This window comes from Antechinus flavipes, chromosome 5 (assembly GCF_016432865.1).
Source record: "Antechinus flavipes isolate AdamAnt ecotype Samford, QLD, Australia chromosome 5, AdamAnt_v2, whole genome shotgun sequence".
Classification (NCBI taxonomy): domain Eukaryota; kingdom Metazoa; phylum Chordata; class Mammalia; order Dasyuromorphia; family Dasyuridae; genus Antechinus; species Antechinus flavipes.
The window spans coordinates 223,660,816-223,686,029 of NC_067402.1; the positions used below are offsets into that span (position 1 = coordinate 223,660,816).

The 25,214-nt window shown below is 37.6% G+C and overlaps 1 protein-coding gene across 1 annotated transcript in view; it reads right to left on the reverse strand.

Annotated features, from left to right (window-relative positions):
- Positions 1 to 9,156: 9,156 nt before the first annotated feature.
- Positions 9,157 to 25,214, reverse strand: part of SP1 (Sp1 transcription factor) — a 33,664-nt gene continuing 17,606 nt past the window's right edge. Inside the window, 4 exon segments of the mRNA XM_051963235.1 lie at positions 9,157 to 11,279; positions 12,237 to 12,326; positions 12,329 to 12,435; positions 13,527 to 13,695. Coding sequence (XP_051819195.1) covers positions 10,966 to 11,279; positions 12,237 to 12,326; positions 12,329 to 12,435; positions 13,527 to 13,695 — 680 coding nt within the window. The 3' untranslated portion in view covers positions 9,157 to 10,965.

The following is a 25,214-nucleotide window of genomic DNA, read 5'->3' on the forward strand; positions in this document are numbered from 1 at the left end:
TTAGTTTTTATACTATAATACAATACATCATGACATGACAACATGTATCATATATTATTTCATGTTGTTATATTTATTAAATTATTTTATGTTATATTATATTATATGGTAGGCCTTAGTGATGACTTTTTAAAGATAACAGAAATTTCTTGAAGGCAGTAGGAAAGGAACCACTAGATTATAAGAAGTTGAAAATGGGGGGCAGAAGGAGGGAAAGAGACAGAGACAGATATAGATTCAGAGACAGAAGCATTGAAGGGGAGAGAAAGGGAGGAGAGGGAAAGGGAAAGGGAGGAAGAGAGGGAGAGAGACAGAGACAGAGAAATAGAGGATTAAGCTCCTTGTAGTTTTTCCTTTGTTTTCTCAAAGGACCACGACATCAGGGAAGTGAAGCCATGACATACAAGTAAACTGGATTGAAGTGAGGGAGGGCTGTGCAAGGTCACCTGCCTCACTTCTCCCTCCAGAGCCATCCGGAGTCCTGTAATGGGATACAGATCAGGATGACTAGAGGGCCCCAGATGCAGTAGGAAATCTTGGCCATTTTAAGCTGAGGTTTTTAACAGGTTTCAACTTGACTGAGGCAATGGCTAATTATTGATTCATTTGCATGTCATCACCTCCCTGATACCACAGTCCTCTTCCAGAACAAAGGAGGACATACAGCAATCTCTGAATAGTTGTTGCCCCATTGGGGACTCAACTAGAACTAGCCAGTCCAGCAATCCAGCCCTTTATTTTTCTTCTTTCTTTTCCTTTCCCTCTGTCCATAGGACATCATATACTTAACTGTGGGTGCTTCTGCCCAAAGCAATGTAAATTTTTGATCATTGAAACCTTCCAAGATATTTTGAGGTTTACTGGCAAGGACCATGATTTAAACCCAAATCACTCTGGTTTTCATTAACTAACAAACAGGTCCCAGACGAAGCTCCACTGGGGCACTTGGACATTGGGTCCTGATTGGGCCCAGATCAACAGAGTGGATGTAAATGACAATTGTTTCTTTTTTGACTAGAAATTCTGAGGGTCTTCTCCCACATTTTTTTTTAAAGCTAGGTAAAAGAGGCCATTATCAGCCTCTTTTCTAATCTCACCTTTATCACTAATTGTTATATAAACTGTTAAAGAAGATTTCAAAGGTTGGGATCTAGAATAGGCTTCTCTGTTCAAGGGTTGACCTTGATAAGAAGTGCTGCTTCCCTCAGGGGCAGAGAAGAAGGTGGGGGAGGGTGGCGGGGGGAGAAAGAGGAGAGGTGGAAAAGGAGATGAGAGAATGATGTCAGTGTTTCAGTTTTTTCTATAAAGAACAAATTGAGCTTGTCAGCTGAAAGTGTATATACTTCTATGAAAAAGCAAGAGAATTTGAGAAGGCAAGAACACTAACAGCAGAGGAGTACTAGGATAGGAAGCTTAGTAATTGGAAAAATTGCAGATGAGGTGCATGGGGCACAGCATATTATGCAAATGCAGAGATAGGAGATGGAAGGACTTTTCTTAACTCCATTTTTGCTCCATCCATAGAATTTTCTTTCCATTTTCTTCCCCAAATTCTACTGGTCCAAACCCACTTCCTACCTCCCCACATCTAAATCAAATGCCACTTTCTCCACTTTTCTTCCTGTTCTTTTATTGTTGTTACAGTCTTGTATGATACTCTGTGAATCCATTTGGCTTTTTCTTGGCAGAGAAACAGAAGTGGTTGACCATTTCCTTCTCCAGCTCATTTTACAGAGGGAAACTGAGACAAACGGGGTTAAGTCACACAGCTAGTAAACGGTTTATCTCCTACACCACCTAGCTGCTCCTATTTCTTCATGAGGCTATTTGTGTCCTTTATTTCTTTCCCTTCTTCTTGCTCCATTTATTGTTCCCTCATCCTCTTTTCCTCTTAAACAGCTCCCTCCACCTGACTACAAAAGTATTCAGATCTTCAGGATCATTCAAAACGTTCTTTTGTTACCACTATCATTTCAATTCTGTTCAGTTTTTCTTCCTTTCACTGCAACATTTCTATCAAGATTCATCTACACTTCATTTCCTCACCACCCATTCATACTCCTTACTCTTCTGCAATTTGACCTCTACCCTTAACTACTCCAGTGAGAATTCTTTGACCTTTCTGCAGCTTTTGGGTATATTCTCTTCTTTAGGATCCTCAGGGATGATTCTTTATTGAAAGATAACTTGTTTTATCTGACTAAACACTCCTAGTTCTTTCACAGCTTTACTTCCTTCCTCCAGGATTTGTAAAATGAGGTTCCTAGCTTAGTTCTCAGCCCTTTTCTCTCCTTAAGGCTTCCTTTCCCTTGATGACCTCCACTTCCAGTTTCCATTATCACTAGTTTTATTTTTTAATCTTTTTTTTCCTTTTTAGTATTAAAAATTAAATGTATTAAGCTCCTACTAGGTACTTATTAAACAGGTGGTACACTGGTCTTGGTATCATTTTTTAGGAGTCCAAATCCAGCCTCAAATTACTAGCTGTGTGACCCTGGACAAGCCACTCAACCCCGTTTGCCTCAGTTCCTCATCTGTAATATGAGCTGAAGAATTAAAATTATTTTGATATTAAAATCTTGGGTCACAAAATAAGCATCCATTTTGTATATAGTGTATTAGAAGGAAAAATTAGGGCCTAAAAATTCATGCTATTCCTCTAAATTTATTACATGCCCTTGGGGCAAGAAACTATCTCTGGGTTTTAAAAATGAGGAAACACTGCTTGGTGTAATGGGGGAAAATACGACACTAAAATTTTAGCTGAGATAATGGCCATTATCACCGGTTTTTATATGACTACTTTTCCAGAACTGATGTCTCCTCCGAGTTGCAGTGCTACATCTCCAACTGCCAACTGGACATCTTGCCCTCCCACTAGCACTTAAAACTGAAATCAATTGATTCCTGTTGATTTCTCCTCCAAAATGCCTCCTGCTTTCTCTTCCTTCTCCTACTTAGACATCCTGCTATGACCCTAATTCAGATTGTTACCTTTTCCTTAAACTAGTTAATTTTCCTTTTGCTTTGAGACTATCACTTCATTTTTTAAAACATACCCGCTGAAACATCCCTATTTATTCCTTTGCTGAAAAAACCTTTATTGACATCCTAATACAAACTCATTAGGGGATGCTCTCATAATTTGAGCCCAGCTCTTTTCCAGTCTTACTCTATTCCCTTTCATCCTGGTAGAAGCCAAATTGTATTATTATCCTTGCTCCTTTTAGCATTTTCCATTTGTACACATCATGACCTTTATATGTAGCTGTTGAAATTGTTCTCTTCATTCAAGTTCCATCTTTGGTACTACATGGTGAAGTAGAGCACTGGGCCTGGATTCTGGGAAGATCAGAGTTCAAATTCAGCTTCAGATACTTTCTAGTTATGTAACTCTAGGCAAATCATGTTTTCTCAATTATAAAATGAGGATAAGTGTCTGTTATGTCATTCTCCGTGCTGTGTCTGATTCTCCATGACCTCACTTTGGGGTTTTCTTGGCAAGGATACTGGAAATGTTTTTGCCATTTCCTTCTCCAACTCACATTACAGAGAGGAACTGAGGCAAACGGGGTTGAGTGGCTTGTTCAGGGTCACACAGCTAGTATTTGAGCCTGGATTTGGACTCCTATGATTTTTGGATTCTAAGACCAGTGTGCCACCTCTTCAATAAGCACCTAGTAGGAGCTTAATAAATACTTGTCCCATCCTGACCCTCTTTATGATGCCTTCCTTACATTCCCTAACAAAGTAATTTTTCCCTCATATTAACACTATCTAGAACCCTCCTTCTTTAACCCATTTTATCTCTTTTCTTACCCACTTGTTTCTTCTTATGCCACTCTCCCTTCCAAATTCAGAATTAAAAAATATATATATCCTCTTTCTAATCAGTATTTGATGTTTGTTGAACTTGTAAAATAAGGGGACTAGAGTAGAATGATCTCCAGGATTATTCTTCAGCAATCACAAGCTTATCAAATTTTCAGATGACACAAAAGTAATGTGGCAGGATCCAAAAAAACTCAGGCTATTATAGACTAAACTTAGAAAGACAGAAATACAAGAAATATAAAGTCCTATAAAAATCAACTTCACAAATACAAGATGAGAACAGTGTGATTAAGTCAACAATATAAAAATCATCTAGTTTAGTGAACTCAACATGAGTAAAAAATTAACAGTATTAGGTATAATTCAGAATACAGGAGGTGATGATCTCTTATCCCAGTTGGATTACATATGGTGAATTTTCAGTTCCTGAAGCCCCAAGCTTAAGAATCTGGAGAGCATCCAGAGGACAACCAGGAGAGGGAGAACTTCAAGAAGGTCCCATGAGTAAACTGTAAATGGAATTAGGGATGTTTAACACATAGATGACTTGAAAAGTGTCCTAAGACCTCCTTGGCTTTGAAGGGGTCAAAAAGTGTAGAAAAGGAATTAGATTTTTGCTTAGCCCCAGAGGCAAGTATCCAATCAGGAAATGTTTCCAGTGGAAGAGATTGCCAAAGAGCAAATTTAAAACTTCCTAAGGATTGTTATGGGCTATGGCAATCACTACAACCTGGGGAAAATGACAAGAGGTTCTGTATGGCTAAATTATTCTTTGTTCTTGGGGGAACTGACTTTGAATGGTGAAACAGTAGTAGAGTGCAGAGTGAGGACAATTGCTAGTCATCAGTGAGAAAAGCTGTCACTTTTTGGATCACATCAATATTATTCAGCTAGCTGTCTATTCTTTGACTCCTTAAAAAAAAAAAAAAAAAACAGATCCCACCAATTGAGGCCAGAGGGAGTAGAAAACATTCACTACAATTTTCTTCTTTCACTTCGCCAGGTCTGGGTTGTGAAGAATGAAAGGAAAATAGACCAACTAGGGAACTTATCACCTCCAAGGAGCAGCAAGGATCAGGATCAAGCTGGGAAACAACTTATCCGTCACACTACATGGACTTGAAACTTATCAAATGATAATGGGGAGAGGCAATCTCTGATGGTGGGTCAGAGCTCAGAGCTAAGTTGAGTGGTGGAGCAATGAGTTTAAAATGAGGGGTTGGGGATGGCCAGCGTAAGGACCCCAGCTTTAATGGAAAATCCACAGGGATCCAAGCTGACCCCAACAAGAAGACTTGATAGTTTTTGGAAAGGAAGTACCCATTACTTTGAGCAGAAAACAAAGGCCCACAAAATATACATGACTTCCTCCCTTTGAGGATAATAAAAAGGACTCCCTCATTGGCCCGACTAACTTAACATTTGGCCTAATTATTTACAAGGCCCAAACTGGATATTTCCTTTGCATATTTCCATTAAGTTATGGAATCCTGAAACGGGCATATGATTACAGTTAAATGTCTGCTCAAATAAAATTAGTGGAGAGAAAGGGGAAGTCAGTTAGATTAGTTAATGTGCAGTAAACTCTGTTGTTCATAACTGTAAGCCTTTGGATGAGAAAATCCATTCAATACCCCATTCAACTCACTCCTCCACACACAGAGACATGGCTTTTTATTAAAAAATTTTTAATTGGTTTACAAAGGAGCTACAGACTACATTGAAACTAATCTTTGTACAAAAAGGCAAAAAAAAAGGTTCCCTCCCCCACCCCACCCCACCCAGACAAGAACAAGGGGAAAGAGACAAGAAAATGAGACAAGAGACATATGAGCAAAAAGGGGGAAAGATTGATGAACAAGAGATAAGAGGCAAGAGAAGAGGAAATAACCAGTAAAAAAGGGCAGGAGTTCTAGATGAAATACAGAGAACTTAAAACCATATTTTCCCATAGAGCTCTGGTGGTAATTTGTTGGAAACCAACAGAAACAGCATGATATTGAATTTTTTTTTTTTAAAGGCAGTTGTGTGGTGACTGGTTATTACCAGTGTTAGATTAAAAAAAAATTATCATCTAAAGTTTTAGGCACAAGTTGGGTCCCAGCCTTCGCATGGGATGGCTGAGACTCATGAAAAAGCAGGTCATTCCGGACAACTACCATATGCCCATCTCAGCAAGTCCTCCCCCATCTTTCCCCAGGCCTTGGGCTTCATTAGGCCCTCCATGAAGGCGAGGGAAGCCAGAGAGGGGCTAAGCAGCAGGACGGAGACTTCCCTAGTGGAGAAGGCCGGGCGACGCAGGGGAGAAGAGATGGGTAGCTGAAGGCCTGCTTCCTGCTCCCCAGGAAGAAGGCACAGTAGCATTTCTGAGCACTAGAAGGATAAGCATGTCGCTTTCCCCCTCACGCCAAAGGGAACCAGCAAAATAAATTGAATTCCTTGTTCTTCCTCAGCAACCGCAGCCCTGCCATCATTCTCCCTAATCCTGAGGGGAGACCAAGAGAAGTGTGGGGGCAAGCCAAACAGACTGCCAACATCCTATAATCTCTAGAATCTCCTATTAGTTGAAGACTAAGACTATTTGAAGGGCAGGGAAAGATTTAGGTTACCCTGCAACTAAGACTTCAGCTAACAAAGCACTGTGCCCCCTCACCCCCGGGCTGACCAGACCATCTCCCAACATTCTTCCCTTTGGCCAGTTGTGTGGAGAACATGGGGGCTTGGGAAACCAACGGAGTCAGTGCTCACCCGAGGGAGGACAATGAATTGGGGAGTCCTAAAGCCCAGGGTCTCAGGAAAGGGAATTAAAGCTAAGAGTTAAGCAGTAGGAGAAAAGAATTTAAGCTTAAGGCAACTCACTTCTGCCCTGTGACCTTAGCTAGTGCCTGGGTGCTGGTGTTCAGAGAAGAGAGAAAAGAAAGGGAATCGACCTCAAAGTTGGTCTGCTCATCCTCCTCGGAGGAGGTCTATGGCCTGGGCGGGGAGCCAAAAGAGGCACCAGGGAGAGTCGGGGCTCCCAAACAAAAAGTAATAACCTGCCCATATTTTATCAGCAGTTTTCAAAAGCAACCTTTTCCGGGGCTGGATGAGTGCCACATCCTCCTCCCCTTCCCAAGGCTACTGCCGCCACCTTTCATCCCTTGACAAACTGAGCCCTCTTCCAAGAGAGATGGAACAGATTTCACTTTTTACCTTTCATCACCAGAGGCTTCCTAGCCCAGGACAGGGTAGGGGGTTAACTGAAGGGGTCCCACTCTAGGCAATTAGACCATTCTCACACTTTTATTTTTGGCACCTGCAACTCCAAGTGCTTTTTAAATTCACCCCAAGGCCCAACAGGCACAAGGGATGATGGTAGCTGGGTGGAAACTTTAATCAAGTAGCACCTAGGCTCCCCCAGAGCATGACAGGGACCTGAATAGCACCCCCAACAAGGTCCCTCCAATACCTGTACCCCACCAAAAGATATATAAATTTATTGCATTTCAGCAAAGATCTGCAGCTTCCAGTATTCACAATGTGAAGATTATTAACAATACAAAATATATTCTGAAAGTCAAATACCTGCAGTTTATAGTGCTTTCTCAGATTTGTTAAAAAATACAATGCTTAAAGTTTCCTATATAAGATATACAAAAGCAAAAAATATATATATATAGTAGAAATAAATCAGCCATATTAATTTACAGCTTTTGTACCCAACCCTCTCCCCCCTCCTAAGCCCCATGTCCATTACTTCTGTTATTTCCTGAAAAGGGAGGGAGGGGGTTGTTTATTCAGATTTGGGCTGGGCTCAGGAATACCCATTAAACTGCACTCTGTTCAGAACCCACAGGTCAGGGTGGATTAGGACAACCAGAAAGTCCCTGAAAAGACACTATGGGATATCTTACTATTTGGGGGAACAAGGGAAGAAGCCAAAAGGTACAAAGGCCAGGCAAGGGAATGAATGCTTTAACATTACCTCTCCTATCCCAACCCCCACACCAAAAAACAAAACCTCACAACAAAATAGGATTGGTCATGACCAAAAAAAAAAAAAAAATGATCATATATCTCATGAGAAAGGGAGATGAGTCTCAGGATCAGTCTACCTGACAGCTGGATTAATCTCTGATGGCTAAAACCTTAGGGAAAAGGGAAATTCAGAAAAGAGCTATAGCTCCTACCTAGCCACAGGGTCCCCCCATCCCCTACCACTGAGTCCAGGAGACTCAAGCTGCCAATGGCCAACTCTCAAAGGTTCATAGGCCAAACAACACCTCTGCTCTTGAATTTCCTTGGTGGGTAGAAGGGAAAGATTGGTCTGTTGTAAAACTGATCCAAGACAAAGATAATATATTCTTTTCAAGGAGTAAACCCACCACCCTCTACTCTATAACCAACCTCAGATACCTTTCCCAAAAGGTCCATTGCCCCCAGTAGCAACACTGAAAGGGTTTCCTCCTAATTCCACATTGCTAAGAGAAGAGATTGTGCCTTGTTGAATTGTACCAATAAAATATTGAAATGTTCACTGGGGTGTCCTTCCCCTTTCCTTTAATGGATCCAAAAGTACATGATTATAAATTTACATTGAAAGAATCTGCTGAGTCCTCTCCTGGGGCTGGAGTGGGGAGGATGGGATGGGATGGGATGAGATGGGAAGATAGGATGATAAACTGGGGCACAAATTCTTTTGTTTCAGCATAAACAGGATTTGGTCTGGGAAACAATCTTAGTTAACTAAGATCCTTGCAAATGATTCCTGAGTTTTGAAAACAGCATATGTCCTCATGGAACTGAACATGCTTCAAGTTAATCTTTAAGATATTAACAGTCATTGAGTTTCAGGTTAAAAAACAAACAAACAAACAAACACCAAAACCCTAATCGTGCTGGATTTTATACAAAATATAAGGCAGAATCACAGCATCATCTATTTGTAGCAACAGTCAAAAGATAAATTCATGAAAAGGTCTAGGCCTCTGCTTATGTATGGACTGGGACACTATTTTCACTTTCATACACATATATAATGATTTCCCTCAAAAATTGCAATAGGAATTAAGTATGTTCTTTGACCCGTTAACATGCCTTGTTTCAAAGTGTGACTGTTATAAAGCAAACTGACCCCAGGAACAGTGTACAGATAAAGGTGGAGCTCTATGAAAGGGGTCTTGAGGTGTTTTGATTCTAGAGCTTTTTGATTCTTTTCAACAATTTCAAAAAACTTCTTTCAAGTGTATGTAGACACGAACACACATCCTCATTGAAACACATGCACACACACACACACACACACACACACACACACACACACACTTTACTAGCTCTATCAGCTCAGGGTAATTTCCATTTATTGCAGGTCTGCTTTAATAATGGCTAATAGAAACCTATCCCCCAAATCAAAAGATCCACACAAGACACATCCGTTTCTACACCTTGCTCACAATGAGTGAAAAGCTCCCTGATGAGAAACCAAACAGTCAAGAGACACAAAGCTTTAGTGGCTGAGCCTTGAGGCCAATTTTAGTTGCTTTTGGATTTCTCAATGACAAATGAAATAAGCTTCCTGTTGCTGTCATTCCCAGACTCCCCTTTAGATCTGAGCCTAAAGGAAATGGGAAGATTTTGTTTCTAAAGATACTGGTGCCCCTTCTGAAGTATCATCCCTACAAATCTCCCAAAACAGATAACAATGGTGATGGGGGAAAAGGAGAGAGGGCAGGTAAAGTTCTTCTGACCTCCCACTGCATCCCAGAACAATCCTACTTTTGTCCCCAAATAATTCTTAAGGACTGAAATTGGGGGAAATCAAATTGTGATAATCCTTAATAGTGGAGTCAGAGAGAAATTTCTAGGGATGTTCTAAATAAAGAGCATGCCTCTTTTCAGGCAGTATGAAGTCCAGGCCTTTAAAAAAAAAAAAATCAACTTAGAACTAACCTGGAAGAAGGTAAAACAAATTCAACTAAGTCTCCAACTAATCCAAGGCTAGTTATTCTGAGTACCCTCCTGGCCTGGGCACATCCTTCATTCCCCCTATCCCACTCCTTACCTATTCTTCTACCACCATCTTTTGGTGTTTCACATGGCTTGGACAAACCCACCATCTCTCCATGGCCTACTGTCCTTTTTCCTAGAACCACCTGGGATCCTGGATGCTTGAAGATGACCAAAAGGCACTGCCTTTGACTCCCTGGCTCCAGGGTGGGAGGAAGTGAGGGCAATACCTCCATCAGTAGTTTTTCTGAATGGCTCTCTGACCCTGTCACTTCAAGCATTGGCCCAAGGAACAGAGTTTCTTTTCCCACGCTTCTGTCAAGACCAAATTTGCCTCAAAAATGCTAGGAGCCCTGGTCCAAAGAATATCATCTAAAAGTTAAACACTAAATGATCAGGTGGAAAGAGGAAAAAGGAGAGGTGGGGAGGAGACTGAAAAGGGTATGATTGAGAAAGGTAGTACAGAAAGCTGCTCCCAATTAAAATGACAAAATGAAGGGAAAAAAAACCATATATATATAAAACCTAAAAGCAGAGTATATGAATGCTTAATCTCATGGGAGGTCAGGACAGCATCTGCAGAAAGGCCTGATGTGCCAGGCCAAGGCCCAGCCACAAGGAGATAAGGCATTATTATGAAACTGACCATGGTATTTTGGTCACAGGTTATTCCTCCTCCTCCCTTTGAGCCTACTCCCCATTGTGAATGTCTTTTATATATTTTATATATACACATATATATAATATAGAATCTGTCTTTTGTTAAAAAGTATTTCAATGATCATATATATATTTATCAAGGCATGATGGCTTTAAGGAAGGGGGAAGAGGGAAGGATCCATCATGGGGGAGGTAAGATAAGTAAAGCAGAAAGGGAGAGGTTGGGGAAAGAAGTTTAAAAGGAAACCGTCTGGGGTCAAATGCTCCATGTAGGGTAGCGGGGTCACATCAATAGTTTCCACTCACGTGCCCCATTTCAGGTGGGGTACTAGGGCCCCAACTCATCTCCTGGGTACCCCCCCACACACACACTTCCCATTGCTGTGCATCGTGGCTCCCTCTCCCACATGTCTCTTGGACCCAATGCTACCTTGTACCCCAGGGTTTGTGGGTACAGCCCGTGTCTCTGGCACTGGGCATATGATCTCAGAAGCCATTGCCACTGATATTGATAGACTGCAGGTCAGCTACCTGCATGACGTTGATGCCACTGTTGGCAAGTCGGGCAATCCCCTCTGGGCAAATAGCTTCCATAGCTACCATGTTGGTGGTAATGAGGGCAGAAGGAGTGGGAGTGCCACTGCCCTCTGAGCCTGCCCCACTGTCCAGGGGCATGGTGCCTACGCTTAGGGCCACTCCTGGGCCTCCTTTTTTATTCTGGTGGGTCTTGATGTGCTTCGACAAATGGTCACTCCTCATGAAGCGTTTGGGGCACTCAGGGCAGGCAAATTTCTTCTCACCTGGATGAAGAGAGAGGCAAGGTAAGGAGACATAACTGATAAAGATGTAAAGAGGGAGGGGTGACTGAAAGACTAGGAACCTTGCCCAAGTCTCCATCTTAAAACATGTCATGTTAGAAGCATTTAATAAGACTATCCCAGAAGTTTGTTTTTGTATTTGTAGGGTTAGTCTGTGTTTTTCTGCAGAGGCATCTCTATTTTATTCCAGCTCACAAAAAAAGAACGCTACTAAATCCCTTAAGTTTTTACTCAGTTTATCTTGACATTAAGTCCTTCTGCGAGATAAAGGCAACTAGCAATCCCTGAGGGAATCATTCTAGTATACCAAGTCCTATTGGGAGAGATGGGGAGCCAGAGAAACAAGTATCACAAAAAGGCTTTTTTGTTGGTTGTTTATTTTTGGAAGGAAAGAGAGAAGCAGAGCACTGTTGTGGTTGCTAACCTTAAGCGATAGGAACAAGGCAATTTATAGGTACTTTTTTAAACTTCCCAAACAGGAAAATTTAAGTCCTTTAGTCCAACCTCTCCTATAACACCCTAGAACCATGAATCTCCTACTTGGAAATCTGTTCATTTTTAGCTATTGTTCCTGATTCTATACTTTAAAACAAATTGAAAAAAGTCTAACTTATATTTTACATGAATTAGTCCATCTACTCATTGGATCTGTTAACTTTTTTTGAAGCTATACTTATGCTTTTTGTTTTTATGTCTCATAATTCTGCTAACAACCCAATCCTTCCTTTCCCATCAAGCATTCTCTTAATCAAAACATTTTTCCCCCTAAAACATCTTTAAATCTCTAAATAAGTCTCCCCCAAGAAAGTTGGATTATACTTTATTCTAGAGTACTTTTAAACTAGACTATAAGTTCACTAAAGACCTTGCAACAGCAGATGTTTGTTTCAGTATATGATTCTGACTCCCCGACTGGCCTATCAGTTCACCAGCACTCACCTGTGTGTGTGCGTTTATGCCGCTGGAGCTCATCTGATCGAGTAAAGCGCTTTCCACAGTACAGCCAGGAACAGATAAAGGGCCTCTCACGGTGTGCCATCGTAAATGTGCCCGAAGGTGGGAGGTCTTGCCATAAACTTTGCCACAACCTGGCATGTGGCAGATATGTTGCTTTTTTTTACCAGGGTCCCCAGAGCCCCTGTCAGAGAGAACATAGCCACCATCTGTCATCATCTTTTCAGATATGAATAAGGTAACCTATTTGATATACTCATTCTCTCTGTCTCTGTCAATAATGCAAACCCTTAGACACAAGGAAACCTGAGAAATGACACAGCCTAGGAAGAAATTGGACTGTTATTATCTTTACCTCTAAAAAACAAATATGATTCAAAATTACTAATGCTTGCTGCCTCTCCAGTATTTTTCTTTGAATGTCAGCCTATGCTTTGGATATTGTCCTAAACTCCTTATTCTCAGTTGCAATGGGGCAGCTAAAGGATGCCATTGCATAGAAATCACTAAGTCTGGAGTCAAAAAAAATCTGAGTTCAAATCTAGCCTCAGGCTCTTACTAGTTGAGTGAACCTGGGCAAATCACTTAACCATTGTCTGCCTTAGTTTCCCCAGCTATAAAACAGAGATGATAATGGCACCTCTCTCCCAGGATAGTTGTGATATCTAATAAGATAATAAATGCAAAGAGCTTAGATAGTACTTGGCACATAACGCTATATAAATGTTAATTATTATTGTTATCACTAAGAAATAATCATTGATAAAATTTTTAAAATAAAATAATTTTAAAAATAAAAATTTAATTTAATTAAATTAAAATTAAAAAATAAAAACATAAAAAATTTAAGCAACATTTGTCAGTCATCAAAAAGGATGTTTATAATGCCCAACTCTAGATATTACTCATGAAAAACAGTATGAGTTGGCCAGTGATTTTGCTTGGTTATTTATGCAGGTAAAAGGATTCTCTTCTCCTTAGGTCTTTGGAATATTCCATAATGTATGCTGAAGTACTCTTCTAGGATGAAGACACAGCAAGGAAACAAGCTGAAGGAACTAAATAACAAAGAACTGATTTTCTGAAGGATGAAAAGATAAAGAGAATATAGTCCTTGATTCATGTTTTAGATATGTAGAAAACTTTTGACATATTCTTAATCTTATGCTCTTCTGAATATATCACTACTCTTAACAACACTCTAAATTGCCTTCCTAACTTGCCCTCCTCTAAAACAAATGAAATGTATTTTAAACTTCTGGGAAGACAACTCACCTCCCTTCACTATCTTTACAATAGGGGCAGGTACAAGCCTCCCGCCTTGTCCTTCGACCAGTCTGGGGTTGGGGGTCTGAGCTGGACTCTCCTTCCACCCCACCAGCCGTGTCATCATGTATTCCATCACCACTGGCTCCGTGAAGGCCAAGTTGAGCCCCATGGTCTCCTAGAAGAGAAAGAAAAATAACTCTTACTCCTGTTATCACAACATTACCTACCATTTAACTCCCTGAATTTATGACACAATGCTTGCTTCAAAATCCAAAATCCTTTCAATTACCCTGGTTTGAAAGCTCATAGTTACCAAATAAGAAACAAAATTGGGTGGTCATTTAGTCCAAACCCTGCCCTGCTTGGTGTAATGAAGAAATTTGCCATATCACAAGCAGCCCATTCAATTTTTAGACTACTTCAATTCTTTCTTGAATTCTTCTGAGCTTTACAAGCAAAAAATGTCCATCCATTCTAAAGATTAAGTTTAAGAGGCCTCCACTAGGAAATGTAGGTGATGTAAAAACAAAAGATAACCTAATCATTGTTTTACATAACAACCTTTCAATTATTTCAGGATTAGGACATTAATCTAGTCTTTTTTTTTTCAACTTTTCCAGGATAAATATCTATAATTCTCTCAGTTTACCTGTATGACCACTCCTTTTTTGGATCAGTATCTGTGACCTAGTTGGATACTTAAAAAACTTCTCCCAAACAGAACATTAGCTTTCCCCCCAAATCCACTCTTCTTAACTTCCCTATTTCTGTCACCTCTGACTTCTCATTCTCCCTTCCATGTATCTAACAAGGAGCTTATTCATCAATTCTATTTTCCTTGCATCTCTTACATCCATTCTTATTTTTGACACAGCTACCTTACGAATTGAAGACCTCCTCGGCTCTAGTCAAAATTATTACAACAGCTTCGGAATTGGTCTCCTTGCTTCAACTCTCCTTTCTCCAATTGATACTTTACATAGATGCAAATCTGATATTTCTAGAACACAGGTTCGATCATGTCATTTCCCCCAACTGAAAAAATTCCAATGGTTGCCTATGATCTCTATGATCATATACGTGGCTCCTCCTCCAGGCAGGAACTTCAAGAACTTTACAAACCCAGCTCCAATCCACCTTTTCAAACTTATCACACTTAAATCCTTTGTGCCTTCCACAATCTAGCCAAACTGGCATTTTGTTCCTCATTTACCACATTCCTTCTCCCTTTTCAATGCCTTTACACAGGGTGGTGTTACCCCTGCCTAGAATGTATTCCCTCCTTCCACTTCTCAGAATCTTAACTTCTTTCATAAATCTTTTGCAATCCCCCACTCCTACACCATGACCCCTTCCCAAACTTCTTTCTTTCTTATGTAGGGGAGAAAGGGGAGAAGATATATTTTGCATATAGTTATTTAAAAGCCAAGAGCTGACATTTATAATAAGGTTTAGAATGGGCAAGGCATCATGCTAAGCATTTTACAATTATCTGATCCTCACAACCACCTTGGGAGGTACGTGCTATTATTATCTCCATTTTATAGTTGAGGAAACTGAAGCAAATAAAGGTGATCTGCCCAGGGTCACATAGCTAGTAAATGTCTCATATTGGATTTTAACTCATGTCTTCCTGGCTTGGGTTTTTTTTTGTTGTTGTTGTTTCTGTATTCTTAGTGCTGGCAAAGAGTAAGTACTTATTAAATGCTTCTTCATGGAGGTGAACTACTTCCTTGGTTTCTTCAAACCACAGTTCTATTAAAGTAGCTTCAGGTGACCTAGTTTTTCCAAGCCTCTGAGCTACACACTTTCTTCATGTTGGATACCTCAGGAAGCCCTAGCCTCTTCACCTGAACTGGTATTTAGCTCTTATTCTTCCCTATTTTGTTTGAAATATCACAGCAACTTCCCTGAGAAGTTACAGAATCTCAAGAATTAGCATCCCAGATATCATCAAGACTAGATGTTCTTAACTTGGTATATCTGAACTTGTTTCACTGTTCTCTTTTAATATTCTGATAACCGCATCTAAATTTTAAAAAATATTTTAAAATTTTCTTAATCATACAATGTTCCCCAAATCCCAAGAACATGCGCATTATGAACAGTGGTAGTGGGAAGTACAGTACAAGGACGACCAAAAGAATAAATTCCTCTAATAATATGCTTTTGAGATACTTTATAAACCTAAACTGCTTTATGGAACTTGCCACCTCAAGTATTAGGTCCTTTACTTTATCTCTGTATCCCCAATAAAGCTGGATGAGTGATCATGGAACCACTGAATTGAAAGTAAATGATAAGATATGCAACTTATGTCGTCAAACACAGAAAAAAGCTCTTACAGATTCTAAATTTTTTAAATTAAAATTTACCTTTCTTTCACCTTTAAAGCCACAGGGGCCATTTACATACTCTAAAACTTCTCCAAAGGTAGATTACAATAGAAGTAATGCTATCTGGAATAACTAAAATGAAATTTCCAAGGACTTTATTACTAGAAACCACATTAAACCTAGGAAATATTTAGAATTGGAGCTTGTAGGAAGAAACTTAACCCTGTACTTTCAAAAGGTAAGTAAAACTATAGTTGTACACAGAAAATATCCTGGCCCAGTGAAGAGGAAGAGTATTTTGACAATACTCTAGAATACTTAGAAGATTACCATTTAGGGCCAACTATTTTTGTTGATACTAGGGAAATTCAAGACAATATGACAGATACTTAAATAAGAGTCTATTATATGCAATAGACCATGTCAGGGAAAAAATTATCCAGGATATGTGAACGTAACAAATATATCATGCTACTTAATATCCTTTACAAATAAAGACCAAATTTGTGAGAATTCATTACAATTTCTGAAATAGTTAATCAGTCATGTCATAGTACTCTAAACCAATGGGAAATACTTGGCATTTTCTGAGGCTTAATGACATTTTCCTTAAATTAAAGAGAGAGGAAAAAACCCTCACAGAACATAAATGCTAAAAAGAATCTAAAAGATCCTTTGGTCCAACCACTCATTAGACAGACACAGAAACTGAGGCCCAGAAAAGTCAATTCATGTCTTGAGGGATATAGAGTCACCTCATATAGTTTAGCACTATGCCTAGCATGTTATAAATAACTCAAAGTGAAACAAATGCAGATAATTTACTTTTCTCACTAGAGACTAGATTAAAACTTGAAAAGGATTCATCAGAAAGAACTCATGCTTCAGGTACAGGTTAGACTAAATGATCTGTGAAGTCTTTTTCTAATATTAGAAATCTATCTGCCCCAAGATTATTTAAATGAGTCAGTGGTAGAAGCAGAACTGGAGGACATTATAAATTCAGTATATTTCCTCTAAATCAGGCTCTTTCCATTCCTGTATTCATCCACAAAACGCCTAAGGGGTAAATCAGGGCCCCACAGAGACAATTCTACGAGGAAACAACAATGCCTCCTATTCTAGCCTGCTCTCTTAGCTGCCCCCCTTCACACCCCCCCCCAAAAAAAGGAACTAGGAAAATGAGGCCTATGTTTAGTTCTGTCACTGATCCCAAGTCCTTTTCAAAACCTGCCTGCCCTTCCTTATGTGACCAATCCCTTCAAGTTTTCCCTAGTTACCATACTCAGCATTCCCAGACTTTTAGGATACAATGCCTACTATTTGTTTGATTTTGTGATCAAACTGCCACTAAGCCCAACATTCACCACTTCTGCTGTAGGGCAGATTTTCAAAAATGAATTTTCTTTTTAGAATCAAAAACTTAGTAACATACCTATGAATATATGAAAATATCCCCTCCTCCAGACATTAGAAAATGGGGCCTCAAGTCAATCAATGAATGTACCAGGTAAACAACATGTTATTAATTAGCATTCTAAAATAGCTCAAGGAGATAATTTTCCTAATAAACAATGGCTCCCCCTCGTGGTGACATAGAATTTGTCCTTGAAATAAGCCTACGTGGCTCAAGAGATTTGCTGCTAGCACAAGTCATGGATAAACTAGCAAAAAGTTAATTTTGGAAGAGAAATTTTCCACGTGTTTGCAGAACTTTATCTACTTTGAATCATTAATAAGGACAACTGAAGAATATAAATTAACCAACTTCTATGTATCAATCTAAAGGTCCCAATATCTTCAATCTGAGAAATTGGACAATTAATTCCTTTTTTTCTCAATTTCCTGCCCAACTTTTACAATTTAATGGGAAATAATCTTCTTGTTTCCCTTACATGTAATTATGGACTTCTGAACCCAGTGGAAAACATGACTTAAAACTTCTGCTCTATTCCTAATACTTTTTCTTTTTCATAAAAGATGAATTAGACCAATTAATGATCCCTCACAAAAATGGCACTTTTTTTTGAGAGCACTAAATTGCCATTTAAATAATTTAAAGATAGGAGTGAAATGCCAGCAAGCATCAAATAAAGTGTTTCCAACTCCCTTTAATAAGTATTTCAAAAAGAAAATGGCTGTAGCTTTAAATATGGTATTGGTTAAAGACAAAAAAAGATAAAAGAATTTTTCTTGTCATGATAAAAAAAGCTAGTAAACCAAAAGCACAATTTAATGACAGCTTTGCTCAACCCACTGTTCCACCTCTAGCATCAATCAGTCTATATCTACTACCCATACTTCTCAGTTTACTTGAAATGACAAACTGTGCCAAGGCCATGAACTTCCTAGGTTGGGCCTGACTAAAGCCAAAAGTATATTGTTGTCTGAGAAGACATTTGTAAAAAAAACCACAGATATATGGAAGACTACAGGGAAAACAGCAAAATGGCTGCAGAGTTGGTTAAGATCCAACTTGTCCCCATATACTTCTAATGTCACTGACAGATCTAGCATCCTACCTTCCTACCCAACAACCCATCACAACTATTCAAGGCAACACCAGGAATACTTATGAACATTAAATGAGTACTATTTCAACAAGGAATGAATTAAACTATGTACTACATTTATACATAACATAGTACTGTACTAACTATATCATTTTGCTTGCAAAAGATTGCAAAGAAGGATTTCTGAGGAGCAGCTGTCATTCATTTGATGCAACCTGTTCAACTTTGTAGCAGCACTATGGAGGACAAAAATATTACACTAACCAAACTCATCTGTGAAAAAGTCAAAAACAAAAAGCAAAAAAAAGTGAAAAGTGAAACATGTTACAAAGTCCTAACACCTAATCGAACTACAAAAGTTCTGACATAAGCTTATTTATTCTAAAGTACAATTGTTGTCCTACAGGCCTAATGTTAGCTATCAATGTTCCTCAATCTCTCGTTACAAAAAGGCCTGGAATGGGAACTGGTAGGAGAGGAGGAAGGTTAATAGAACCACAAAGGAACAGCGTCTGGTCAGAGGCAAGTACAAGTACACTGACATCACAAAACAAGTCAGGATGAGAGAGGAGACACAAAAACATCAAGCAGTATATGACTATCTAGTAAAAAACTAAAGTCTTGTATACCTCCCTCCCCCCCCAAACACCCTCACATACTCTCTAAACTACAAATATCTGAAAAAGATCCCAGCTAGAACAATGATGAAGAAAACCGAGCTAAGTCTCAATGAGGGATTAAGAATTCTGGAGGAAAAAAAAAAAAACTGAACAAAGAATAAATAATTAGCTAATTACAGAAGTGGAAGTTTATCCAAGTAATGGCTAAGCTAAAAAATAGACTATAACAATCAGAACTCAATGATTCGAGGAGAACGATGAAAACTATTATAGCAAAACTAAAAGAATGAGAGAAGGAAAATGTTAAATCCAATATCCAAAAAAAAAAAAAAAAAGCCTTGTCAAAAAGGTTAAAGAGACATATTAAAGAATCACTAAAGCTCTCCAAACCATGATCCAAAGACTTGGATACTCTATTTCAAGAAATCAAGAAAACTGCCTCACACTTTTTCTCAAACCGAAAAACCCCACCAATTACCTCCTAAAAGAAATGCCAAAATAAAAACACTTGTGATTGTCAGAGCCAATGTCCAGAGCTTCAAAATAGATTACATAAAGACACAGAACTCAACTATTAAAAAGTTATGAAAATCTAGGAATACACTCAGAGAAGATATTGGGATAGCTAGATGGCACAGTGGATAGAGCATCAACCCTGAAATCAGGAGGATAAAAAAAGTCAGAAGTTCAAATCTGGTCTGCCTCCTAGATGTGTGACCTCCAGCAAGTTACTTAACCTCAATTGCCTCACCACCCCCCTCCCAAAAAAAAGGAAAAGAGGCCACAGAGTAAAAAGTGGACCTCTATGCACAAGATTTGCGAATAATCTCAATAAAAAGATTAGGCGTGAGTAGAAATTGTGAAAAGAGAATCTTAAACATGTAATTAAATTAAGAACAAAATATAGATGATGTTCTTGGGTTCCAATGAGAAGGGTCTCTTCAGAATCTACTATCTTTAAAGGACACAGAGAGTTAAATACATACAAAGATTAGCTGTGATTTATGTTCTATTTTAAGAGAGTAAAGAAAAGGATGAAAAGGATAGATGTGAAGATTGAGGAGGAGAGAATATACTAAGAAAGAAATAAGGAAAAGCATTTATTTCCCATAAATGAGAGAAAACTGGTGAAAGACGGAAGAAATCAGTTTACATGTGAATTCTATCAAATAGATAAAGAAAACTCCAGTAACTGGAAACTGAGTGGATGTCCATCAATTGGAGAATGGATGAATAAATTATGGTATATGAATATTACAGCACATTATTGTTCGACAAGAAATGACCAACAGGATGATTTCAGAAAGGCCAGGAGAGACTTGCATGAACTGATGTTGAGTGAAATGAGCAGAACCAGGACATCATTCTGTATTTCAACAACAATACTATATGATGATTAATTCTGATGGACCTGGCCATTTTCAGCAATGAGATGAACCAAATCAGTTCCAATGGAACATAATGAACTGAACCAGCTATCCCCAGAGAAAGAACTCTGGGAGATGACTAAGAACCATTACATTGAATTCCCATTCCCTATATTTTTGCCTGCCTACATTTATTTCCTTCACAGGCTAATTGTACAATATTTCAGAGTCTGATTCTTTTTGTACAGCAAAATAATGGTTTGGACATGTATATTTATTTTGTATTTAATTTATACTTTAATATATTTAACGTGTATTGGTCATCCTGCCATCGAGGGGAGGGGGTGGGGCGAAGGAGGGGAAAAATTGGAACAAAAGGTTTGGCAATTGTCAATGCTGTAAAATTACCCATGCATATAACTTGTAAATAAAAAAGTATTAAAAAAAAAAAAAAACAAACTCCAGTATTATACAAATTGTTTGCAAAATTAGGGAAAGTAGGATTCTTCCTGGTTCTTTTCATAAGAAGAACCAGGGAGAATCCTACTTTCCCTAATTTTGTAAGTAAAATCTGGATAACTAAATCAGAAAGGGATAAAACTAAAACCATCATTTCCAATTAATATTGATGAAAAAACACTGAGCAAATTAATAGCAAAGAGGCTATAATATATTTAAAATATCAACACTATGATCAGAAAGGATTTATATACACAAATGCAGTAACAGTTCAATATTAGATCTACAAATATAATAGATGATATTAACAAAAACAAAAAATTCATGATTATAATACAGAAAATTCTCTTAACAAAATACATCACTTTATGTTAAAAGGGGGGGATAGAGAGGATGGTTCTTATATTTGATAAATCATATCTACTTAAGAGAATTAGAAATATCTGCAATGGAGAAAGGATAGGCCTTTCCAATGTTATTAGAAATAAAAGCTAGACTGTCCAATATCACCACTATCTGATATAATTCTAGGGAAAAAAAAAATAAAAGTAATTAAGAGAATAAGAATAGACACTGAAAAAATAAAAATACCACTTCTCACAGACATTCTATAAAACAAAACTCATGAAGAAACAGAAAAAAAGATAATTCAACAATGCATAAACTATCTGGGAATCCACCTACCACATGACACATAAGAAGTGTATGAATACAACTACAAATTAATTTTTTTGAAAACAAAGCTAAATTATTGAAAATGTATTTTTTAATTTGCATGGTTGAACCCTGACAGAAATAAAAATACCAATACTATTTAATCAATTTGCAGATTCATCATCAAATGACAAAAGGCCAAGAAACACAAAAGAAATAATGAAAACTGGAAAAATGAACAAAACAATAATTATCCAAACTATCTGATACTATTTTAAAAATAGAAATATCACAAACTGGAAGAGATGAGATACCTAAGACCAGTAGCAATCAAATATAGTAGCTTACTGTTCAAAAAACACAAGAACTCCAAGTTTCTAGGAAAACTAGAAAGCAATTTGGAAGAAATTAGGTTTTGTCCAATATTTCATACTGTTTATCACAATAAGATTCAAATGGATAAATCACCTAATTACAAATACTGATATCATGTATAAATCAGAAGGAAGTTATCTTAATCGTCTATAAATAACTAGGGAAAGAGTTTTTGATTAAATAAAGACTAGCAAAAACAAAAACAAAAAACAAAAAACCACTGGGGACAAAATGGCCAATTTTGATTACATACAACCAAGAGTTAGAATTAGAGTTAACTGGGTAAACATCTTTATTATTTCTCTAATCAAGGTATGACATCCAAAAAATATAGGAAATACATGAAAATGTGTAAGTACAAAATCCTCATGCCACAATAGAAAAAAAGGCAAAGGAAATACTTGTAATGACAGGAGAACAAATATAGTAATGCACTGCTAATGAGGCTAAAAATTTTTTAATGTATCCAAAGTCACTAAACTGCATATCCTTTGATCAAAGGATACCCTTAGTAGGTACATATACATCAAAGAAAGCAGGAGACCCGTATTGACTAAAATAATCACAGTAGCATTTTTTACTATAGCAAAAATATTAGGACAAACTGTAGGGACCCAACTGAGGAATGGTTGAACAAATTATAATGTGAATGTTACACAATTAGCACTATAAGAACTTATAGAAGGGACAGATTCAGAGAAACCTGGGAAAAGATGAACTAATGCAGAGTAAAATGAGAAGAGTGGGAAAAAATTATACAAACCTCAAACAGACCTCAAAACTGTGAAGAAAAACAGTGAAAGATTTAGAAATAATGATCAATATAATGACCAACCATAACCCCAGAAGATTGATGATGAATCATACTTTCCATTTCTTGGAAGAGAGGGAACAGATTTGTTCTGTGTCACTACTTTTTTGTGTAGTGAAGGCTTATTTTATTCTTAATTTTTTGGTAGCAGTGAGGCTGGAATAGGATGGTGGTAATTTAAGAGAGATAGTTACAGCAATTTGAACTATGCCTTCAGCGCAATCAAACTACGCATACCTTTTGATCCAGCAATAGCACTACCAGGTCTGTATCCCAAAGAGATCATTAAAAAGGGGAAAGGATCCACATGAATTGAAATATTTATAGCAATCCTTTTTGTGGTAACAAAAAAGTGGAAATTGAGAGGATGCCCATCAATTAAGGAATGGCTGAATAAGCTGTGGTATATGAATGTAGGAATACCATTGTGCTCTTAAGAAATGTTGGGCAGGATAATTTCAGAAAAACCTGGACTTCCCAAAACTGATGCTGAGGGAAGTAAGCCGAACTAGGAGAACATTGTGCAACATTGTGTGATGATTAACCATGACTGACTTAACTCTTCTCTGCAATACAATGATCCAAGACAATTCAAAAAGGTTCATGATGGAAAATGCTATCCACCTCCAGAGAAAGAACTATGGAAGTCTGAATACAGACTAAAGCAGACTCTATACCTTTTGGGTATTTTATGGCTTTTCCATTTTGTTCTATTTCTTCTTTCACAATGTGAGTAATGGGGAAATATGTTTACAGGATAGTACATATATCAGATTACATGCCATTTTAGGGAGAGGATTGAAAAGAGGGAAGAAAAATTTTAAATCAAAATCTTATTTTAAAAAATGAATGTTCCAATATAACTGGAAAAGTTTTTTTTTTTTTTTAATTACCAAAAAAGAGACAGATGTAATGAAATTAAAAAAAAAAAAAAGGAACTACTAGTGAAATATTTTTAAAGACGAGAGAGCAAAAGCAAAGCTCAGAAAGAGAAGTAACCCATCAAGTAGTCCTTTTTTCCCTTTAGATTTTTATAGATCTGAAATTGTGTATATATCTTGTAGAATGCAAAGTTTTCAGTAAGAATCAGGTGATTGTCATTGAGTAGTCAAACTGACTTTCTCCACCAGGTGTCAGTGTCACCAAGGGATAGATAAGCATGGGTTTGGAATGATCGACTAAATTTTTTAAAAGTTGAGTTTCAAACATTTACTTCATTAAAAAGGTTTGAAAAATGGCTATTGACAAAATTGAGCCCAGATTATAAACAAACAAAAAAAACAAAAAAGTCTAAGCTGCATTAATCTGTATTTTGGAAAACATAGGAGGAACTATGTTAGCTATGCTAACATTGTTCCTTGTGCTAAACGTATGTCCAAGGGGGATCAATTTCTTCATTTTACTTGTTAAGATTTGAACATTAATTTTAAGATGTGACCATCAACTTTAATGTTCCAAAAAAACCAAATATTTTCAGTTTTTTCTTCTCTTTCCTGGCATTTTCTTCACCCTACAATTCCTTTCCTATATTCTAGCCCTTCTTTTCCTATACCCATATATCTGAAGAAATCCCCTCAAGTTAACATTCCTCAAAACTAATTATAACTGTTATTTTTAAATGATTTATATTCAACACTTATGTTACGGGGAGTGTAGTCTGGCTTGGCAACTGTCTTTAGAGAGGAAAAAAAATAAAATTTATCTTTGATTTTATATTCACATTTCCATCACTTACTGGGTTGTAAAAGAGTCATTTTTTCCTTAGGAAACTGAAATAGGGGTTTAGTATCCAGATTTTCATAATTTAATATTCACATTAACTTTTGGAACTATTCAGCTTCATCAATTATAAATTTAATATCTTTAAAGCAGAAATACAACATATAAAAATAAGAAAAAAAAAGTCCCATGTGGTAGCAAGATGACAGTATCTGCTTATTCTTGCAATGTAAGTAAGAATAAAATGCTTCCTAAGGTGTAATCTAGATGCTAAGTGAAATGAGCAGACGGATCATTGTACACGGCAACAAACAATATTATACGATGATCAATTCTGAAAGATGTGACTCTTTCCAACAATGAGATTGATTGAGGCTAGTTCCAATGATCTTGTGATCTACACCCAAAGAGGAGACTGTGGGAACCGAGTGTGGACCACAACATGGCATTCTCAATCTTTTTGTTATTGTTCACTTGCATTTCGTTTTCTTACTCATTTTTTCCTTTTTGATTTGATTTTTCTTATAAGTAAGATAGTTGTATAAATATGTTTACATATGTTGGATTAAACATATTTTAACACGTATAACACATTAGATTGCTTGCCATCTAGGGCAGAGGATGGGGCAAGGAGGGGAAAATTTGGAACACAAGGCTATGCAAGGTCAATGTTGAAAAATTATCTGTGTATGTTTTGAAAATAAAAAACTTTCAAAAAAAATGTAAGCTGAAAAAGTGGGTTTCCACATCACAGTAGAAGTGTCTAGTGATGTAAACACAGTACCTTGGGAGTCCCAGTTCTATGACAAACTAGTCTTGTAATACTGGGAAAGTTATATC